This window comes from Balaenoptera acutorostrata, chromosome 2 (assembly GCF_949987535.1).
Source record: "Balaenoptera acutorostrata chromosome 2, mBalAcu1.1, whole genome shotgun sequence".
Taxonomy (NCBI): Eukaryota; Metazoa; Chordata; class Mammalia; order Artiodactyla; family Balaenopteridae; genus Balaenoptera; species Balaenoptera acutorostrata.
Genome location: NC_080065.1, coordinates 165,559,122 through 165,577,194, shown reverse-complemented (window position 1 = coordinate 165,577,194; position 18,073 = coordinate 165,559,122). Strand labels below are relative to the sequence as shown.

General features: G+C 56.3%; 1 protein-coding gene across 15 annotated transcripts; it reads right to left on the bottom strand.

Annotated features, from left to right (window-relative positions):
* Positions 1 to 1,130: 1,130 nt before the first annotated feature.
* Positions 1,131 to 13,535, bottom strand: FGFR4 (fibroblast growth factor receptor 4). 15 transcript variants are annotated; one of them, XM_057541251.1, is made up of 20 exons: positions 13,342 to 13,535; positions 11,624 to 11,777; positions 10,882 to 11,025; positions 9,957 to 10,220; positions 9,787 to 9,867; positions 9,500 to 9,666; positions 8,823 to 8,946; positions 8,104 to 8,294; positions 7,835 to 7,973; positions 7,288 to 7,481; positions 7,035 to 7,180; positions 6,827 to 6,948; positions 5,209 to 5,319; positions 4,931 to 5,121; positions 4,415 to 4,537; positions 4,258 to 4,328; positions 3,887 to 4,024; positions 3,503 to 3,608; positions 1,525 to 1,605; positions 1,131 to 1,344 (listed from the first exon to the last, which is right to left on the bottom strand). In XM_057541251.1, exons 3-20 carry the CDS (start codon positions 10,970 to 10,972, stop codon positions 1,276 to 1,278), a joined length of 2,409 nt encoding a protein of 802 aa, XP_057397234.1. In that variant the 5' UTR covers positions 10,973 to 11,025; positions 11,624 to 11,777; positions 13,342 to 13,535; the 3' UTR covers positions 1,131 to 1,275. The 15 variants fall into 15 exon arrangements, with proteins under 15 accessions (XP_057397234.1, XP_057397235.1, XP_057397237.1 ...); XM_007169760.2 differs by lacking the exon at positions 1,131 to 1,344 and having other exon boundaries at positions 1,360 to 1,605; XM_057541248.1 differs by lacking the exon at positions 1,131 to 1,344 and having other exon boundaries at positions 1,360 to 1,605; positions 11,729 to 11,777.
* Between the last annotated feature and the right edge of the window lie 4,538 nt (positions 13,536 to 18,073).

Here is an 18,073-nt window from a genome sequence, read left to right as displayed (position 1 = left end):
AACTTCAGTCACAGCAACACACACACACACACACACACTGTGGCCAGCTTGCCCCTCCCTCTCAGGCGCTGATTCCCTCCCAGCAGCCTCTTGCCCCTTGGCTCTGGCTTCTGACATCTGAGTGGCTGTCTATCTGTTGCTCCCACCAGAGCCTTGACTGACACAAGCAGCCAGCAAGTGGTAGAGTCCGGAGGTGACCCAGTGCTTTTCGGAAAGGCTCCTGAGGCGGGCGTCACTAGCTAGGAAGCTGCTCAGAACCCAGGCAGACCAAGGGGTCGGGCTCCACATGCTGCCATGATGCCCAGAGCAGGCTTGGGGGAGGGGAGATGGAGCAGCGAAGCTTGCACGGGGGTATTAGTAGCATCTGTCTCATTCTGACATGGGCTGTGAGGAATGTGGAAAGGCCCCAGTAAGCACGTGCCTGCCAGGGATGCTAGCAGGGAGGGGGGCACAGGGTGGGCAGCTGAGCCCCTCTTGGACCCCAGGATCTACCAGGCGGCAGCTGCCCCTGTCACTCTGATGAGTCTCCCATGTATACAGGACCTGCCGGGAACCTGGGCTGGGGAGATCAACTCATCTCCTTCCTTAGACCCTAATCCTTGTGACCCTGTGCCCATCACATCTTCAGTTTCTCTACCATTAAATTGGGGATACTAATCTTTATCTGGCGAGGCTGTGGTGAGGGAGAGTGGTGGGTGGCTGAGCCTGGCACAGCAGTGGCCTCACGGTGGGAAAGTGGGGGTTCTCATTTGTCACCCTCTTGTCCTTACACACTGCTCTTAGCCTCCCAACCCTTTTCTTCCCCAGGCAGGCTCTGAGGGATCTGCCTCTCCTGTGATTGGCTAGGCTGGTGAAGGACACAGTCACTGGCCAGTGACCCCAGTGGGAATTGGGGCTCAGTCAGAAAGTTTGGGGGGACTCCAGGGAGCCAGAGGGAGTTCTTGAGCGCAGGGGGAGCATAAGCCAAGAGCTGGAAGCTGCCTGTAGAGCCACCTGCAAGGGAATGGGAGGGAAGGGGATGGAGGAGACCTTGGGCGGGGAGGGGGACACTCAGGGCCACCGCAAAGGCCAAGCACCTGTTTTTTTTTTTTAAATTAATTAATTAATTTAATTAATTTATTTTTGGCTGCGTTGGGTCTCTGTTGCAGTGCGCGGGCTTCTCATTGCAGTGGCTTCTCTTGTTGCATAGCATGGGCTCTAGGCACACGGGCTTCAGTAGTTGTGGCGCACGGGCTTAGCTGCTCCGCAGCATGTGGGATCTTCCTGGACCAGGGCTCAGACCCGTGTCCCCTTCATTGGCAGGAGGATTCTTAACCACTGCATCACCAGGGAAGCCCCAAGCACCTGTTCTTAGCGAAACACTTGGCATGACCCGTGTGAACTCTGCAGGGCGTCCTTCCCCAAGCATGTGCTCATCCAAGACCTATTTCATCCTAAACCCTAAGCCGTGGGAGGTAGGCAAGGCAGGAGCACCCCATTCATATAGGCAAAGAAACTGACACTCAAAGAAGTGAGAGCACTGGCCTTGGCGCACTGGAAGTGGCAGGCTTTGAACTTCCTGGCTCCAAGTCCAGTGTTGTCTCCATCCATTAGGGAACAGGGCTCCTAAGGGAAAGGAAGAGGTCAGGGATGACTCCCTGGGTTTAGGCCTGGTGCTTTCTCTGAGATGGGGCTTCCTGGAGGAGGTACAGTTTTGGGGGGAAAATGAGTAGTTCAATTTGGGACACGGTGAAGCAGAGAGGGCACAGTGGGTGTGTCAGGAGACCTGGAGTAGGAAGAGAAGCATGGCCATGAGCTGCTGCTCAGTCTTCCAGGATGGCCCCAGTCCCAAATCCTTAAATCCAGTCCCTTCTGACCCTGTATGTACTTTCAGCCACCACCCCCTGGGAGGCCACGGGGGCAATCCAGGCAGCTTCCACAAATGATGTGTCCTGGATGGGCACCCCTGTTCCAGCAGGGCAGGGCAGAAAAGAGCACCAGGCGCTGGGTCTGTTATCTCCTTGTGATTCAGGGGCTGAAGAGCAGCAGTAACCACTGGGATGGAGCTGGAGAAGGTTCCAGGCTCAGAGCCCTGGGAAGCTGATCCCTCCACCCCCAAGAGGGTGTTTGAGAACAGGGCCATGATGGCCTCCCCAGGCGAGGACCAGGCAGGCAGAGACAGCTGCAGCCCAGCCAGGCGGCAACCAGCTGTTGCCTGGGAAACTGGCCAGGGTGGGACGGGGCGGGCACAGCCTCCACAAGCCCCCAGCCTGAGCCGCAGAGCGTGGGAGCGGGCAGCAGCCTCGAAGCTGAGTTTCAGGCTTTCACGCTGTGTTAACGGTCAGCTTGGTTAATGCTGAGCAGATGGGGGAGGGGTGCTGCCAGCTCCCTTGGGGACAGTCCCAGGGTACGCACACACATACACATATGCAGAGGGTACAGGAGTCCTGCCAAGTGGGTGGTGCCGCGTGGACTCCTCTGCCCGTTAGCGCTCGTTCACTCTATCACATATACAAGATGGTGCTGGTAAGACAGACTAAGACAGAGGTTCACACAGGCTCCTGGGTCCACCCTGAGGCAGCTGGAGGTGGATGTAAACCCACGGCCGGGCATGGAGCCCTCAGTCTGTGTCACCCAGGCAAAACTCCCAGCTCGGGGATCTCTCCACCCTGTTCCCCCTCCACCCGCTGCAGGGAAGACACCAGGCAGGCACACAGTGGTTTATTGCAAAAAAAAAAATAATTTATAAAAGGCCATTTGCTTCTGTGTTTTGGCAGGCTTCCAGCCTCTCAGCTAGCAAAGGGGCCAGTGCTCCTTCCACCGAGATGCTGGGATAAGCAGCAGAGGGGAGGCAGGGGAGGCCTGGGGAAATGGGGTTCAGAGGCCCAAGACCTTTCTTGGTGTAGGGAAGTGGGGAGATTTAGGACTGCCTTACAGCCAGGTCCAACCAAAGCCCTGTAACAAGGACCGAGTGCCAAGGCCCAGGAGGCCAAGCAGAACCTTAACAAGCCATTAGAACACTGGGGCCATGATTCCAAGGCAAGGGCAAGGCCTTGAGACTGGGGTTGAACTCTGGCTTGAGACCCAGAGGCCAGAGCAGGAGTCTCAACTAGGGACCCCAGGACCAAAGACAGACCTCCCCAAAGCAGAACCAGAGATCTGGGACAGTACCTTTAGGTCAGGGCCTGGGGGTGCCAAGGTCAAGCACCACCAGCTTGCGGCTCAGCCAGGAGGCCCAAGGCTGCTGGCCGGCCTGCCCATACAACTTTGTGCCCCTGCTCATGTCTGCACCCCAGGGAAGGAGAAGGGGCTGGGCCCCAGGGGCAGGGGGTCGTGGCTGAAGACAGAGTCGCTGGAGGAGCAGGTGCTGCTGGCGTCCCCGCCAGCAGGGGAGTAGGGTCCAAAGGTTAGGCGGAGGTCGAGGTACTATGGGGAACAGTGCTGGTCAGCCCTGGTGGTCAGGTGGGACAAGGCCCAGAGGGAAGTGGGCACAGGGGGTCCTGGGACAACAGGGGCACAGTACCTCCTCAGAGACGGCCAGCAGGACCTTGTCCAGTGCCTCCACCAGCTGCTTGAAAGTGGGCCTCTGAGAGGGTGCTGCGTGCCAGCACTCACGCATCAGCCCGTACCTGGGAGAGGTGTGGGGGAGCGTCAGAAGGAGCCTCAGGCCTGGGTGAGCGGGGACCTCACGGCCCTGGGTGGGGGGTGTGAGGAAGGGGTAGGGTTTGACATGGGGTAAGTGAGGCCATTCAGTGGAAGGGTACCAGGCCAGGACCTCCCTGCTGGGCTGAGGAGGAGGTGGTGACAGTGAGTTAGTGCTAACCACTCTCTATGGCCAGGCCCTGAGGTCAAGGTCAGGGCAGAGGCGAAGGACTGGAAAGCGGGGTAGAGTGGGGTGAGGCCTCACAGCTCTGGGGGGCAGCGTGGGGGCCGGTCCATCCGATGCCCCTCCCGTAGCAGCGAGAACAGCTCCTCCACTGGGATGCCAGGGTACGGGGAGCCCCCGAGGGTACAGATCTCCCACAGCAGGATCCCAAATGACCACCTGGAGGCAGAACCCAGGCTCAGCAGGGCACAGCTTCACCCACTACCCCTGGGACTAGGATGGCGGACCCCACAGCTATGATCCACCATGGGGGTTGGGATTAAGGTTTCTTTTAGAGTCTAGTCCCATTCAGGTCCCAGGGCTGTGTGACCCTGGGCAAGAGCTTTTCCCTTTCTGTGGGGTAGGATAATGATCGCCTGCAGACACCCCAGGCCCCAGCTTCTAGGACCCACACGTCACTCTGGTGTGTGTAGACTCTGTCAAACAAGGCCTCAGGTGCCATCCACTTGACAGGCAGGCGGCCCTGGAGGGGAGAAGAGTGCACATTGCTGCTAAGTCCCACAGGTCCCGGTGCCCCGCCCCTACTGAGTTCTGCCCTGCCTCCCTTACATTGCTAGTTTTCTTGTAGTAGTCAATGTGGTGGATGCCGCGGGCCAGCCCAAAGTCAGCGATCTTCATCACATTGTCCTCGGTCACCAGCACGTTGCGGGCAGCCAGATCCCGGTGGATGCACTGGGGGCAGGGCAGGGGTCTTAGGTTTATGAGGACACAGCTGGAAGCTAGGCACACAGGACCTCACAGTAACCCTGGGGGTAGGGATCATCCACCCATTTTACAGATGAGGAAGTCAAGATTCACAGAGGGGAAACCTAAGCCAACTAACTTCAGGGCCCACACCCTCTCTCCTGCACTGCCTCTTCCTACCTGTGTGGTAGGGAGTTATGTGAGGAAGGAATGGGGATATGCAGCGTCAACTGTGTACAGAAGGACTGAGGGGTTACAGAAGGACTCAGGAACACAGGGTAATGAAAAAGGGGAGGGAGAAGTTGGGGCATTTAATGCAGGGCAGGAAAGTGTGGGGATGGGGCAGTTGGAGTGGTCCAGAGTGCTGCCCGCTGCCTGTACCTTCCGCGACTCCAGGTACTGCATGCCCCGGGCCACCTGGTAGGCGCAGGAGACCAGCGCAGGGAAGGAGAGTGGCCCCTCGCTGCTCCGAGGCCCGTCAGGGCTGAGGTCAGGGCCTGGGGGGCGGCGGGCTCGCAGGAACTCCCGCAGGTTTCCCTTGGCGGCACACTCCACAATCACGTACAGGGGCCCTACAGAGGCGAGGGGGGACAGGGAAGCTACTGAGGCTGTGGCTCCGCATCCCAACCGTCCCCATCCCTAGCCCTGCCCCACCCCACCTTCCTGGGTGCAGACACCCAGCAGGTTGATAATGTTCTTGTGTCGGCCAATCAGCTTCATCACCTCCATCTCAGAGACCAGGTCTGCCAAATCCTTGTCGGAGGCATTGTCTGTAAGGATGACAGCCAGGGTGACTACATAAGCGAGACTTTGGGTTGGGGACAGGACACGGAGCCCTGGACTCAGAGTCAGGAAGGTCTGGGCCTGAATTCCTGCTAGGCTGTGTGGCCTTGAAACAATCTCTTAACCTCTCTGAACCTCAGGATCATCCTGTATGAAACGGGACAATGGATTGTGCCCTACTCTCATAGCAGTTTCAAGGATGCAACAAGATCAAGGATCTAAAAGTGGTAGGGGGGCTTCCCTGGTGGCGCAGTGGTTGAGAATCTGCCTGCTAATGCAGCGGACATGGGTTCGAGCCCTGGTCTGGGAAGATCCCACATGCCGCGGAGCAACTAGGCCTGTGGGCCACAACTACTGAGCCTGCGTGTCTGGAGCCTGTGCTCCGCAACAAGAGAGGCCGCGATAGTGAGAGGCCCGCGCGCCGCAATGAAGAGTGGCCCCCGCTCGTCACAACTGGAGAAAGCCCTCGCACAGAAACGAAGACCCAACACAGCCATAAATAAATTAAAAAAAACTATAAAAGTGGTAGGCCTGCCAGTGAGTGGGACCAGGAAACAGGAGAGAGAGGGAAGAGCTCTGAACAGGAAGGAAGCTCTCTGTCTGGAGGGCTTGGTGTTACTCCCTGAATGGGGTGAGAACTCCCGGGGGCGGGAAGCGGGCTGGCGACCTGAGGTCTGTCTGACCAAGGCCTGGCGTCCATCTGGCCTGGGAATTCAGGGAGCTGCCAGTGGGGCGCAGATGGGGAGGCCAAGAAGACACTGCTCCAGCTTCTTTTGAGAAGGCTAAGGACCAGGGGCTGAGCCCCCAGGGCTGACCTGTGGCCCTGGGCCAATGACATACCCTCCCCACCAGACCTCACAATGCACATTTCTCAATCCCTGCCTCCCAGAAAGTGCCAGGTGGCCCCAGCTGTGCAGAGAGGAGGGGCGGGGGGAGCAGAACAGCGGTTTGGGCTGCTCTTAAAGAGGGGGCTGGGGAACAGCAGCAAGAGGCCCCGATGGTGGGTCCCAGGTGTGCTCTGAGCCCCTTGGGGTTGCTGCCTGGGCTGTTCTCCAAGACAGTGGTGAACACAGGGGGACAGACCTGGGAAGGGCCTGGGGGAGGCTGAGGGTGTGATTTGCGGGGGAATCATGGGGGAATGAGGTGGAGGCCTTCAAGGCTGACAAGGTTATTTGAGGCCAAGGCTGACACGGGGTATCAAACCCATCACCCTAAACCCTTGTAGTCATCATCATCCCAATGGTTAAGACTTTAGGCACCAGGCACTTTCCACAAACCTTGCGCTGGGAGGCAGGGACTATTATTTACCCAATGTGACACGTGAGGAAACTGAAGCTCAGAAATGACTTGCCAGGGTCAGCAGCAGAGTTGGGCCCCAGGCCCACGGGTGGGATCGGGTAGCCTCTCTTGGCCCTCAGTGCTCACCCGCTAGCACTGAGAGCCCCGTCTGTTACTCCCAAGGCCACCGGATCTCCCCCAGGCTGCCAAACTCACCTTTAAGCATCTTGACGGCCACAGTGCTGGCTTGGTCAGGCCGGATGGGGTCCATACCAAAGGCCTCTGCACACACCACCTGCCCGAAGCAGCCCTCGCCCAGGGGCTTTCCCAGGACCAGCCTGCAGATGAGAGAGACGAGGCCTCAGCCATCAGGGCATCATTCCTGCCCAGAGTCTGATCCCCACCCTCCCTCGGCACCGCATACCTGTCCCGGGGGAACTCCCACAGTGGGTCGAGAGGTAGGTCTAGATTCACGAGGCCCGCAAGCAAGGGGGGGCCACTGGAGGAGAGACGGACACCCCGCACCAGGGACGAGCTTGACTTGGCTGAGGAGCCTGACTCCAGGGAGAACTGCAAAGTGAGAGACCTGGTCTGTCTGCTGAAGGCAAGCTGAGGCAGGAAAGCCGGCCCAGAGCCTCACTACGGGGACACAGAGGTGGGGACAGCATGGTTGGTACCTGTCGGGCCAGAGGGAAGCGGGACAATTTCTGCACAGTGGCAGGCTGCCGGGGGTGCCGGCCGAGGAGCACCTGCCTGCGATACAGCCCGGCCAGAAGCAGGAGCACCATCAAAGCCAGAGAGCCTGATGTGTACAGGATGATGTCCGTGTACCTGCCCTCAGGCGCTGTTGCCGTCCACATGAGATCCTCCTCTGCCCACAGAGAGACATACACACAGACAGAAACTGACCAGTCAGTGATCAGATGGCTGGCCCTACTCCCTCTAACTGAGGCCCTCATGGCTCCCAACATACACAGGGACACACACCAAGAAAACTGCATTTACACCCCGTCCCGCATACCCACACCCCAGAGAGTCACACGGACAGTCACATGTGGACACGCATAGAGGGACCGCTACAAGCAGAATCAAACACACAAATCCACACACCACATCCCAAATCCAGACCCCACAGGCCAAGGAAGACTATCTACCCAACAGGTCACAGCCCTGTGGGACCACAGCAGAATCCCGCAGCCTCTCCTGGCCCCCTCAGGAGCTCACCTGTCAGCACCGTGAGCCAGGCTGACTGGTAGGAAAGGCCGATGGAGTTGCCCGCCAGGCAGGTGTACTCGCCTGCATCCTCAGCAGACACATTCCGAAGGTATAGGACCTCCACCTCCGAGCTATTGATGTCTGCTGTCTGGGGAAGGGGGACACATTCAGGGGTCACAGCAGGGCCTGGGGCCACACTGCGGCCAGGAAGGGAGCTGGGGACAACTCCCTACCACCCGTGGGAGAATGGTAGAGTCAGGTGCCGGCAGGGACTGGACCTTTAAGACTTGCACATAGGGGAAGCCATCGGCACCGAAGCTGCTGCCATTGACGACAATGTGCTTCAGCCACTGGATGTGGGGCTGGGCGTCGCTGTACACCTTGCAGAGCAGCTCCACGTCGCTGCCCACCACAGCTGTGGTGTTGGCTGGGAGCCCCGCCTGCAGGATGGGCCGGTGCGGGGACCGCTCTGGGGCGGGGCCGGGCCGTCAGCCCTGACCAGGCACCCACAGAAGCACCCTGGTCACCTGCCTCCAGCCTCCCACCCAGCTCAAGGGAGGGAACTTCCTGATACTCAGCTCAGACCATGTTCATCCCCTTCTTACACTGTTTAAACCTTCCATGGCTCCCCATTGTCTTTGGGGTCAAGGACAACTTCTCAGCCTAGCACTCAAAAACCCTCCAGGCCTGGCTCTCTGCTTAAATGCCACACCCCAGGCATATACGTCCGCACAAATGCATTGTGTTCTTTATGCCTAGGGCCTTTACTCAGCCTGTGCTCTCTGCCTAGATGTCTTTCCCATGTTTCCCCTCAGCCGAGCCCTGCTCCTCCAAGCCCACATTATCCTCTGTGCTTCTCTTGGACCCGCCTGGGCAATTTGAGTAGCTTGAGTGAGTCATCTAAAAGTCCATCTTGCCTGCCAGACTGGGTCCCACCTGAGGGCAGGGTCAGGGCTCCCACCCTGACACCGCCTTGCCCGCCCGCCCGCCCGCTCACCCAGCACGTCCAGCAGATAGCTGTAGCGGATGCTGCCCAAAGAGTTCTCCACAAGGCAGGTGTATGTGCCACGGTCCGAGGGCACCACGCTTTCCATCACCAGGCTCCAGTGCTGGTGGCGCAGCTGGGAGCAGGAGAAGTGTCCATGAGGGGCCACCGAACCATGCCCATCCAGGGGACCAGAGCATGAGGAGGCTATATTCTGCCCGCGGGGGTCTTCTCAAGCTCTCTAGGCCCTGGGGAGGCCACGCCAAGGCTAGGGACCTTGGAACAAAGGAGAAGGCCCCAAGAAGTATCTGAGCCGTGAGTTCGAGTCCTTGAGTTTTAGCTCTACTTCTTCTGAGCTGTGCCACCTTGAACCAGTTTTTGCCCTCTCTGAGTCTCACCTTCCTCTGAGACTAGAGCCTGGAACTGACCCTGTAGGGTCTCATCATGAGAATGAGCTGCTAAAGCATATTAATACCTGCTGGTCAGTGATCCTTCCCACTTTACACATGGAGTTGCTAAGGTTGAGAGGTTAAGTCACTTGCCAGAGAGTGGCAGAGTGGGAACTTGAACCAGAGCTGTCCAAGTCCACAGTCTAGTGCTCCTTCTGGGGCCCTGCAGCTGCCTTCCTCAGTAGAGAAAGAACTGTGGGTTTGACTTGAGGGGACCGGTGGGGGAACCCGGAGACTCACCCGAATGCCTCCAATGCGATGCTCCCCATGGAAGTCCTGTCCATCCTTGAGCCAGCGGATGGTGGGCGTGGGGTTGCCTGCAGCTGGACAGCGGAACTTGATGGTGTTCCCAGCAGGCACTGCATGCAGTTTCTTCTCCATGCGCTGGGGGTGTGTCCAGTAGGGTGCTGGCGGGGAGGGGAAGGGAGAACTCAGTGCCCTCAGGAGGACCACCTGTTTACACATAGATCTCTTCTCAGTGACCAGGTGGAAGGCAGGGGAATGAGTCCTTGAGGAGTCACACTGACCTTGCTGGGGGTAAATGTGCTCATTCGAGGGGCCTCTGTGGGTCTTGGGGTCCTCATCACCATTGCTGGAGGTCATGGAGTCTATGTCAGGGACAGAGGGAGGCATTTGAGGCCCAGGACAGAGAGTTTCTCTCCCCAGCGACCCCTTAGCCACTGCCAGACCCCCTTACCATCCACAACCAAGGTGACATTGTGCAGGACAAGCATGGAGCCTCGTGTCAGGCAGAGGTATCGGCCAGCGTCTTCGGGTAGGAAGCTGGCGATCTCCAAGCGGCCTCTCCAGCCTCGTACCCGGCCAGCAGGTGCCAGGCGACTGCCCTCCTTGTACCAGTGGCCACTGCGCTCGGCCCACCCACAGCATAACCGCACAGGCTGCCCAAGGGCCACAGTCAGCTCCTGCTCTTGCTGCTCCGGGCTGGGGGCCAGGCAGGGCTCTGTGGGCCGAGGGCAGAGGGCAGTGAGCTGGGTCAGCCCCCTGCATACAGAGAACATGCTGCACACTCATGGCAGGAGCACCCCTCGACACATGCTGGACACCGCTGCTCCTCCACGTACACACAACCACATGCTACAGACGGTATGTGCAGGGCAAATGCCACGCCTCTGGTGCATTTCACACACACGGTGCGTAGCACACATGCTGGACAGGACATGCCACTGTCCAGGAAACACACATATACACACAAGGCACATGCTACAGGTGCCACGTATAGGGCACACACCTACACCTCTGGGGCACATCACACTCATAGTGCATACACCACACATGCTGGCTGGGCCTCCCAAGCCACACACCCAGCGCACAGAACACACACACGCAACACACGCACACACACACACAGCCAAGGGGCTCACCACCAGCTCTGCGGCCCACCTCAGGGCCCTGCACCCTGCAAGGCCAGTCTCTCTTGTGGACACAGAGATAGGTGGATGCTTGCTGGGAGCCAGACACTGAGTCTCAGTGGTTGGTCCTGCCCTGCTGCCACCTCCTCAGAGCCTGGGCCAGGATCTTCTCCAGCCTTGCTCAGCCAGCAGCCCCCTCCTGATGCCCACTCTTCCCACCCCTGCCACCCTCTCCCATCTTAGAGGCCATACCCAGCTCCGCTTCCTCAGAGGCCTCAAGGGACAAAGCTGGAGCCCCAGGTGCCCCCAGCAGGACCCCCAACAGGGCCAACAGCAGCCGCATCTCCTTCCTGCTGCTCACAGGGACCCAGGCTGGGCCTCCCACTGACTGCCTTCCTGAAACAGAGAGGGCGAAGAACTCGTGCTAGACGTGCACCTTTGTTGGCGCTACGCCGCTATCTTGCGGATGAGGAAACTGAGACAAGAAATGCCGACTTGTCCAAGCCCCTGCTAGGCAGCGTCAGGGCAGAGACTAGAACCAGCTCTGCTGTTGTCAGAGCCCAAGGCCTCCCCACAGTAGGTTGTATGGTGCGGGGCCGGGGCTGGGCTTCCTGCTCTCCTTGGGTCCTGCTGAGACCCCGGCACAAGTTCACAAAAAGGGCAGGCTTGGGATTCTTTCCTTAGAAGGAAGCAGAGAATGGAGACACGTATTCTGCTCTCTCTCAGCACACATAATTTATTTTTTGCTGAATAAATGAATTTATTACTGAAGAGCAACCCCCCCGAAAAAAAAATCTGAAATATAATACAAGGCCAAACTTCAGCATCTGGATGTTATCTGATCTGACCCCCGCTCCTTATAGCATTGCTGACATTTCCATGACCAGCTTTGGATACCTGCAGTGGCAGGGTGCTCACTACTAACAAGGCAGTACATTCTATGGCAAGCAAAAGTTCTTCCTCATTCTGAACCAGAATTGCATTCTGGGGTTACCTCTGTTTTTTTGTGTCCCCACAGCTCCGTCAGAGGCACACAAGCTCTTGTAAAGAATGTAGACTCCAGTGTCTGACAGAGCCAACTTCAAATCCTGACTCTTACCAACTTGCAAGTCCCTGTCCTTCTCTGGGCTGCTGTCCTCACAGGACTGCTTTGAGGAGAAAAGAGAATGTATGTAGGGCTGGGCACACAGAATGTTGGAATGTTTTCTTCCCCTTCCCCGTCCCCATGACTGTCACCCTTGGTCTGCTCTCGGCCAGCCACCTCCGCTGCGGGTGCTGTTCCTGTCAGGTGTGATGTACACTCCCACCCCATCTAGTTACCCTCCTCCAAATGCCACCAACGATGTCTCCATCCTCTGAAAGGAACACTCAAAACTGAGCCTCAGCTGGCAGGGGAAGAGGGTGACTAGTGTAGTCCCAGGGGCTTACTGGCTGTCACCTGGGGCTGGGTAACAGTCAGGTGGCACTGGTGTCTCTGGATCCACCTTGCCCGGGAATTCCACTGCACCCTTTCTCCTCAGCCACTGCCCCCCTATCCAGCTCTGGTTCTGAGGCAGGGGACACTTAGCTTGTCCTGGCCAAAGCCATTATCTCCCCCTTTGAACTGCTTCTTCCCTGGGTTGCCCCCGCAGCTGAAGCACAACCTGTCCAATCCCTCTCTAGTCCATCTCACCTTCCCTGCCTGGACCCAGAGCACGCTATGGTCATCTCTAGCTTGGGCCTTTGCAAACGTCTCCCTGGGTTCTCCAGCAGTGTTTTAAAAATTACAAGTCTACCATGTTCCGCCCCCCACCCCCCAACACCCACCAGCTTACAAGCCCTTAATGGCTGCCTGTGTGCAGCAGGATCCAGTCCACACTGTTTATCCAGCATCCAAGGCCTCCCTCCCTGCCCTTGTCAATCTCATTGGCTGCACAGTCAGCTTCTTCAGCACTGGGAAGCCATTGGCTTTCCAAACCGGGCATGTCTTCTCTCTTGCCCATACCTCTCTGCCCCCACTTCTCCAGCTGGTTCAGATGCCACTGTCTCTGTGCCCACCCCCGGTTTCCATTGCCCCGTCTCTGTGAAATCCCCTCACTCTGCTCTGCTCTGCAGGGAGGGCAGCTCTCTGGGTTGGGAGTGGAGTGGGAGGCCCAGGGATTTTATTCCCACCCCCAGGCTACCCTGACCTCAGAACCTTAGTCGGGTCACCTGCCGCAGCTGACCGACCGACTGCCCCGCACGTGGGGTCGAAGGGCCTGACTCTGGCATAAAGTAGTCCTTGTGTTCTCCAGCCTCTCGCACTCAAGCGCTTGGGGAGCCTGGGCAAATGACTGCACCTCTCGGAGCCTCAACTTCCTCATCTCTATTCGGGGCGCGCAGACGGTCCAGCAGCAGAGGGACCAGCGCGCTCTTCCTCCTCCACACCTACCCGGCCACCTTGAGGGGAAGTGCCTGTCAGCGGGTCCTGAAGGGAGCTGCAGGGACAGCTGGCCCGCCCCCGCCCCGGTGGGCAATGAGTAACCAGCTCCGCGGCCTGGGTGCTCTTTGGACGGAGCGGGACAAAAGGCCCTGTGTGCGCTGCTGGTTACTGATTTACCGTCCCCTTCACCCCCTCGCCGAGCGGACGCCCAGGTTCCCAGTGCTGGGAGGGGTCAGCTCCCGGAGCCCCGCCGCCGCTCGCCCCCTGGCGGCTGGGAGCGCAGCCTGGGCCTGCACAGGGTCCCGGCTCACCTCGAACCTCCAGATGGCCCCGCTCCCGGCACAAGGTTCCGACTCACCCGGGTCCTCCGTGGCCCCGGTCCCAGCTCCCGCCAGCCCCTACCCCCGCGCCCAGGGGAACCGAAGACTCCGCTCGGGAGCTGCTCAGCCCCCGGCCGGAGAGCCAGGAATGCACCCGCGACAGCGGCGTGGCCGCGGGCGGCCCAACGCCCCGCCCACCTCGGGTTTCACCTACTTCGGGCCCCGCCCCTCCTGGACCAGCTCTATCCTGACAGCTGCTTGGCCTGCAAAGGCCCAGCGCCCCGCCCATCTCTGGTCCCGCCTGACCTAGACCAGCTCCTGATAGCGGGTGGCACAGCGTCCCGCCCACCTGGAGACCACTCCTCGAACCCAAATGCGCCGAGCACCCTAGGGGGCCAGCCCAATCCCGGCTGGCACACCCCTTCAGACTCCGCCTCTTTTGCCCCACCCAGGCCTGGCTTCCAAGTTCTAGTCCATCGCTCCATCCCCTGCTCTTCACCTCCCAGGGGACAAGACCCAGCAGTCCAGAGCTGCCACCTCCGCAGACCTTGGCTTAACCTGGCTCCTCTGTCTTCTGCGCAATCGTCATACAGACCACCCCTCTGCCCCCACCCCCATCCGTTCTCCGCACAACCTTCAGAGTGATATTTAAAATACAAATCTGACTGTACCAACCACAACCATCTCTTCAAAACTTCCCAATAGTTTCCTATAGAGATTCTTAGCATGACCTGGCCCCGCCCACGTCTCCAGATGAAGCCTTCATTCACTTCTTCCTTGCTCCCACCCTACCTCTGGGCCTTGCACATGTGGTTCCGCTTCCTGGGATGAGCTTTCCGCTCTAGGTCTGGTTAGTTCCACCTCATTCTTAGGTCTCAGCTCATGTCCCCAGAGAAGCCCTCTTAACTTGCCAGTTCCTCTTCCACGTTTCCTCTCCTGTGAGCATGGGGAAAGAAGCAAAGAGTGAAGTGATTCAGAGCACAAATTGCAGGACTCAAATCTCAGCACCATCCCACGTGGCCTTGTCAAGTTACTCCATCCCCGTGTCTTCATTTTCTCATCAGTAAAACAGGTATAATGATAGTATCATCCTCAAGAAGTGGTTGCAAAAAGTAGACATGTTCTTCTCACACACTGTTGGTGGGAATGTAAATTGGTGCAGCCACTGTGGAAAACAGTATGGAAATTTCTCAAAAAACTAAAAATAGAACTACCATATGACCCAGCAATTCTACTCCTGGGTGTATATGGGAAAAAATGAAAATACTAATTTGAAAAGGTACATGCACCCCAATGTTCATAGCAGCATTATTTACAATTGCCAAGATATGGAAGCAACCTAAGCATCGTCCATCAACAGATGAATGGATAAAAAAGATGTGGCATATATATGTATTAGATTGTATAGCAACTATACCTCAATAAAAAGAAAAAAAAAAGTAGACATGTTCTTATGTGTAAGCCTTTAGAACACTACCTGACATATAGCACTTGCTTTGTAATGTTAGCTGTGATTATTTAGGACTTGTTAATTCCTCATCACATGTTCCAACATTGTAACTAAACAGTTAATTCTGTAAATAGAAGGCAGGAACTGCCTGCAGGCCACACCATTATATCTCAAGTGACTGGTACACAATAGGTGCACCCGGAATAGCTCTACCAAGCTCCTCTAGGCTCAGGTCTGCCTCACCTGCACGCACATCTCTGCTGAGCATGTCCTAGGTTAGCCGACCCTTGACCTCTACCCAACCCTCACATTAAGTCCAAGCCCTGTGCTCCTCTGAAGGCTTCTGGAGGAGAAGGGAAACCCTTCAACTGGGGTCTCTTGCACGCCTCCTGGTCAGTGCTCTGGCTGGTGGAGACACTGCCCTAGGGGAAGCAGCTTCCTTTCCCTTTGTTATGCGGAGAAGTCTAGCCCTCTCTGCCCTTACTCCCAATGAGATAGAGGCTTTCCCTTTGCATAACTAAAAGGCCCATTAAAGTTATTTTTTTCCTTTTCCTTCTCAAACAAAAGAATGGTCTCCTCCCAAAGATAAATCAGAAAATAGTTGGTTATCTTTTTATTTTTTATTTTTATTTTATATTGGAACATAGTTGATTAACAAAGTTGTGTTAGTTTCAAGTGTACAGCAAAGTGACTCAGTTATACATATACATGTATTGATTCTTTTTCAAATTTTTTTCCCATTTAGATTATTACAGAATACTGAGCAGAGTTCCAAGAAAATAGTTTGTTATCTTTTAAAAACTGTCCTGATTCCCCTCATCCAGGGTCCTTCCTTGCTGGAGCACCCCGGAAAGATGAGGCTCCTGGCATTGGGGACGCCCAGCAAATGGGAGCCTCCTGCCCAGAGGGGGCCTCACCAGACCTCCCGGACTCCTGGAGAGACTCAGCTCCCCACCGCTGGTCCTCTGCTGGCTCCTCAGTGAATGTGGTTGTTGGGGGGTGGGGTGAGCTGCCAGCAGGAGCTGGACCCCACATAGCTTTCGTTCAGCTTCCAGGCACTTCCCAGATTTACCTGAGCCAAAAGCAAAATAAGGCTTTTCATAGTCCAAGTTGTGCAATCTCTGTCCCCTGAGATGCCCAAGTCCTTTAGACTGACAATCCTGCCCCTACCCCCCGCATCTGCACACATTTGTCCAGCCCCCCTCCCAAACACACAACCTCTCACTCTGACCCTCTGCAGAGTCTGACACTCTCTCACAAGGTCATTCATTCATTCATTCACTCATTTACCAAGCGTTTATTGAAGGTTCATTATATGGCATACACTGCTCTAAGTCCCGGGGAAAAAGGGGCTGACATTGTAGTGGGGAGAGATAGATAAGTAAACAAAGAACAGAAGGAGACATGCGGAGGGGGTCTGGGAGAGACATCCAAACCTGTCTCCCCTTCATGGTCTCACTCTCTTGCAAACAATCTTTCACCAGTTACATTTGCAATCTCTCTCAAAGACAGTTGCTTTCAAACACACATACACACACACCGCACTCCTAACGGGGCCCAGGAGCCTGTTATCCTGTGATCCTGTCTTTAGCTGTCTCTGCCTCAGTTTCTTTATCCAGAAAATTGGGCTCACCCCTACTTCTTCTTTTTTGTTTTTTTTAATTAATTAATTTTTGGCTGCGTTGGGTCTTCATTGCTGCGTGCGGGCTTTCTCTAGTTGTGGCAATTGGGGGCTACTCTTCGTTGCGGTGCGCGGGCTTCTCATTGCAGTGGCTTCACTTGCTGCGGAGCACGGGCTCTAGGTGTGCGGGCTTCAGTAGTTGTGCCTTGTGGGCTCTAGAGCGCAGGCTCAGTAGTTGTGGAGCACGGGCTTAGTTGCTCTGCAGCATGTGGGATCTTCCCAAACCAGGGCTCGAACCCATGTCCCCTGCATTGGCAGGCGGATTCTTAACCACTGCGCCACCAGGGAAGTCCCCCTACTTCTTTTTCCTCAGGGGTTTTGGAAGAAATGAATGAGTTAAGAGAATGGGTTTCACCAGAACAGGAAGTAAGGAAGAAGTCCTCACCTTGGCTGAGTTCCCACTGTATGCCAGGAAACATGCTAGGCTAGATGTTATCCATTCATTGCATCTTTATCCTTCCCTCAAGCCAAATGGGGGTAGGAATCCTGAGTCCCCTTTTGCTGGTGAGAAAACAGAAACTCAGGCAGATGGAATGATTTGCCCTAAGTCACATAGCAAGTGAACAATGGAGGTGAGACTTGAACCCTACTCTTTTGGAAACAAAAAGGGGAGGGAGAGCTCAAGGTGACTCTCTGCAGAGCTGGGCTGATAGGTGCTAACACATCAGCCTACTTTCTGCCCCCGTCCTTAACTGTGGCCCAGAAAGGTGGAGATTCACCTGAAGGTGAGTGTGTTTGTGGGGGATGGGTCTGGGCGTTGCTCCCTCTGCCCATTTGGCCAAGTATTGATGGGGCACCTATGAAGTACCAGGCCCAAGGCAGGGGTTGGCAGGCTCTGGAATCCTGGATTGCAAGGCTGGGCCAGGAGGGACTCCTGAGGCCAGGCCCTACCCCTCACCTGCCTGGGAGCAGAGTCGTGGGGAAGGGGTAGACACTGCCTGGTGCCGACCATGTTGTTCTTGGATGGCAGCCGGGCCCAGTGAACACTGGGGCTCTTGTGCAGAAGGGCTGCCCTGAGCCCCTGCCCAGGCCCCACTCCAGCACAGGCCTGGCCCCAGCCTCTGACCCAGTCCTGTGCTTTCTGCTCTTCTTTCCTTCATTTCTTTCTTTTAAAACAATTTTTATTTTGAGGAAGTTTTAAAATATAGAAAAAGTACACAGGGTAATAGCATACAGTTGCTACTCAGAATTGACAATTATTATTATTTTGCCATTTTTTCCAACCCTTTTCTCTTCTGGTTTCTCCCACAGGCTCCGGGGAGGTCTGGCGTGGCTTGCAAAATGGAGGTGACACTGAGAGAAACTGAGTGGTGAAAGGCTGGGTGTTAGAGCCAGACAGATGAGGGTTTGAATGCTGAAAACTTTGTGACCTTGGATAAGTCACTTAACATTAAGCCTCAGTTTCATTTTCCATAAAATGGGAATAACAGCTCTTCTGTGAGGACTCAGTGTGATAACGATGTGTCTAAACTGTCATGCACACAGCCTGTATTCAGGAAGGAGTAGCCAATACTAATACTAGCAACTATGGGCCTAGATAGGACCCGCTCCAAGGGATGGGAAATACACTCCTGTGACCAAAAGGGAGGGAC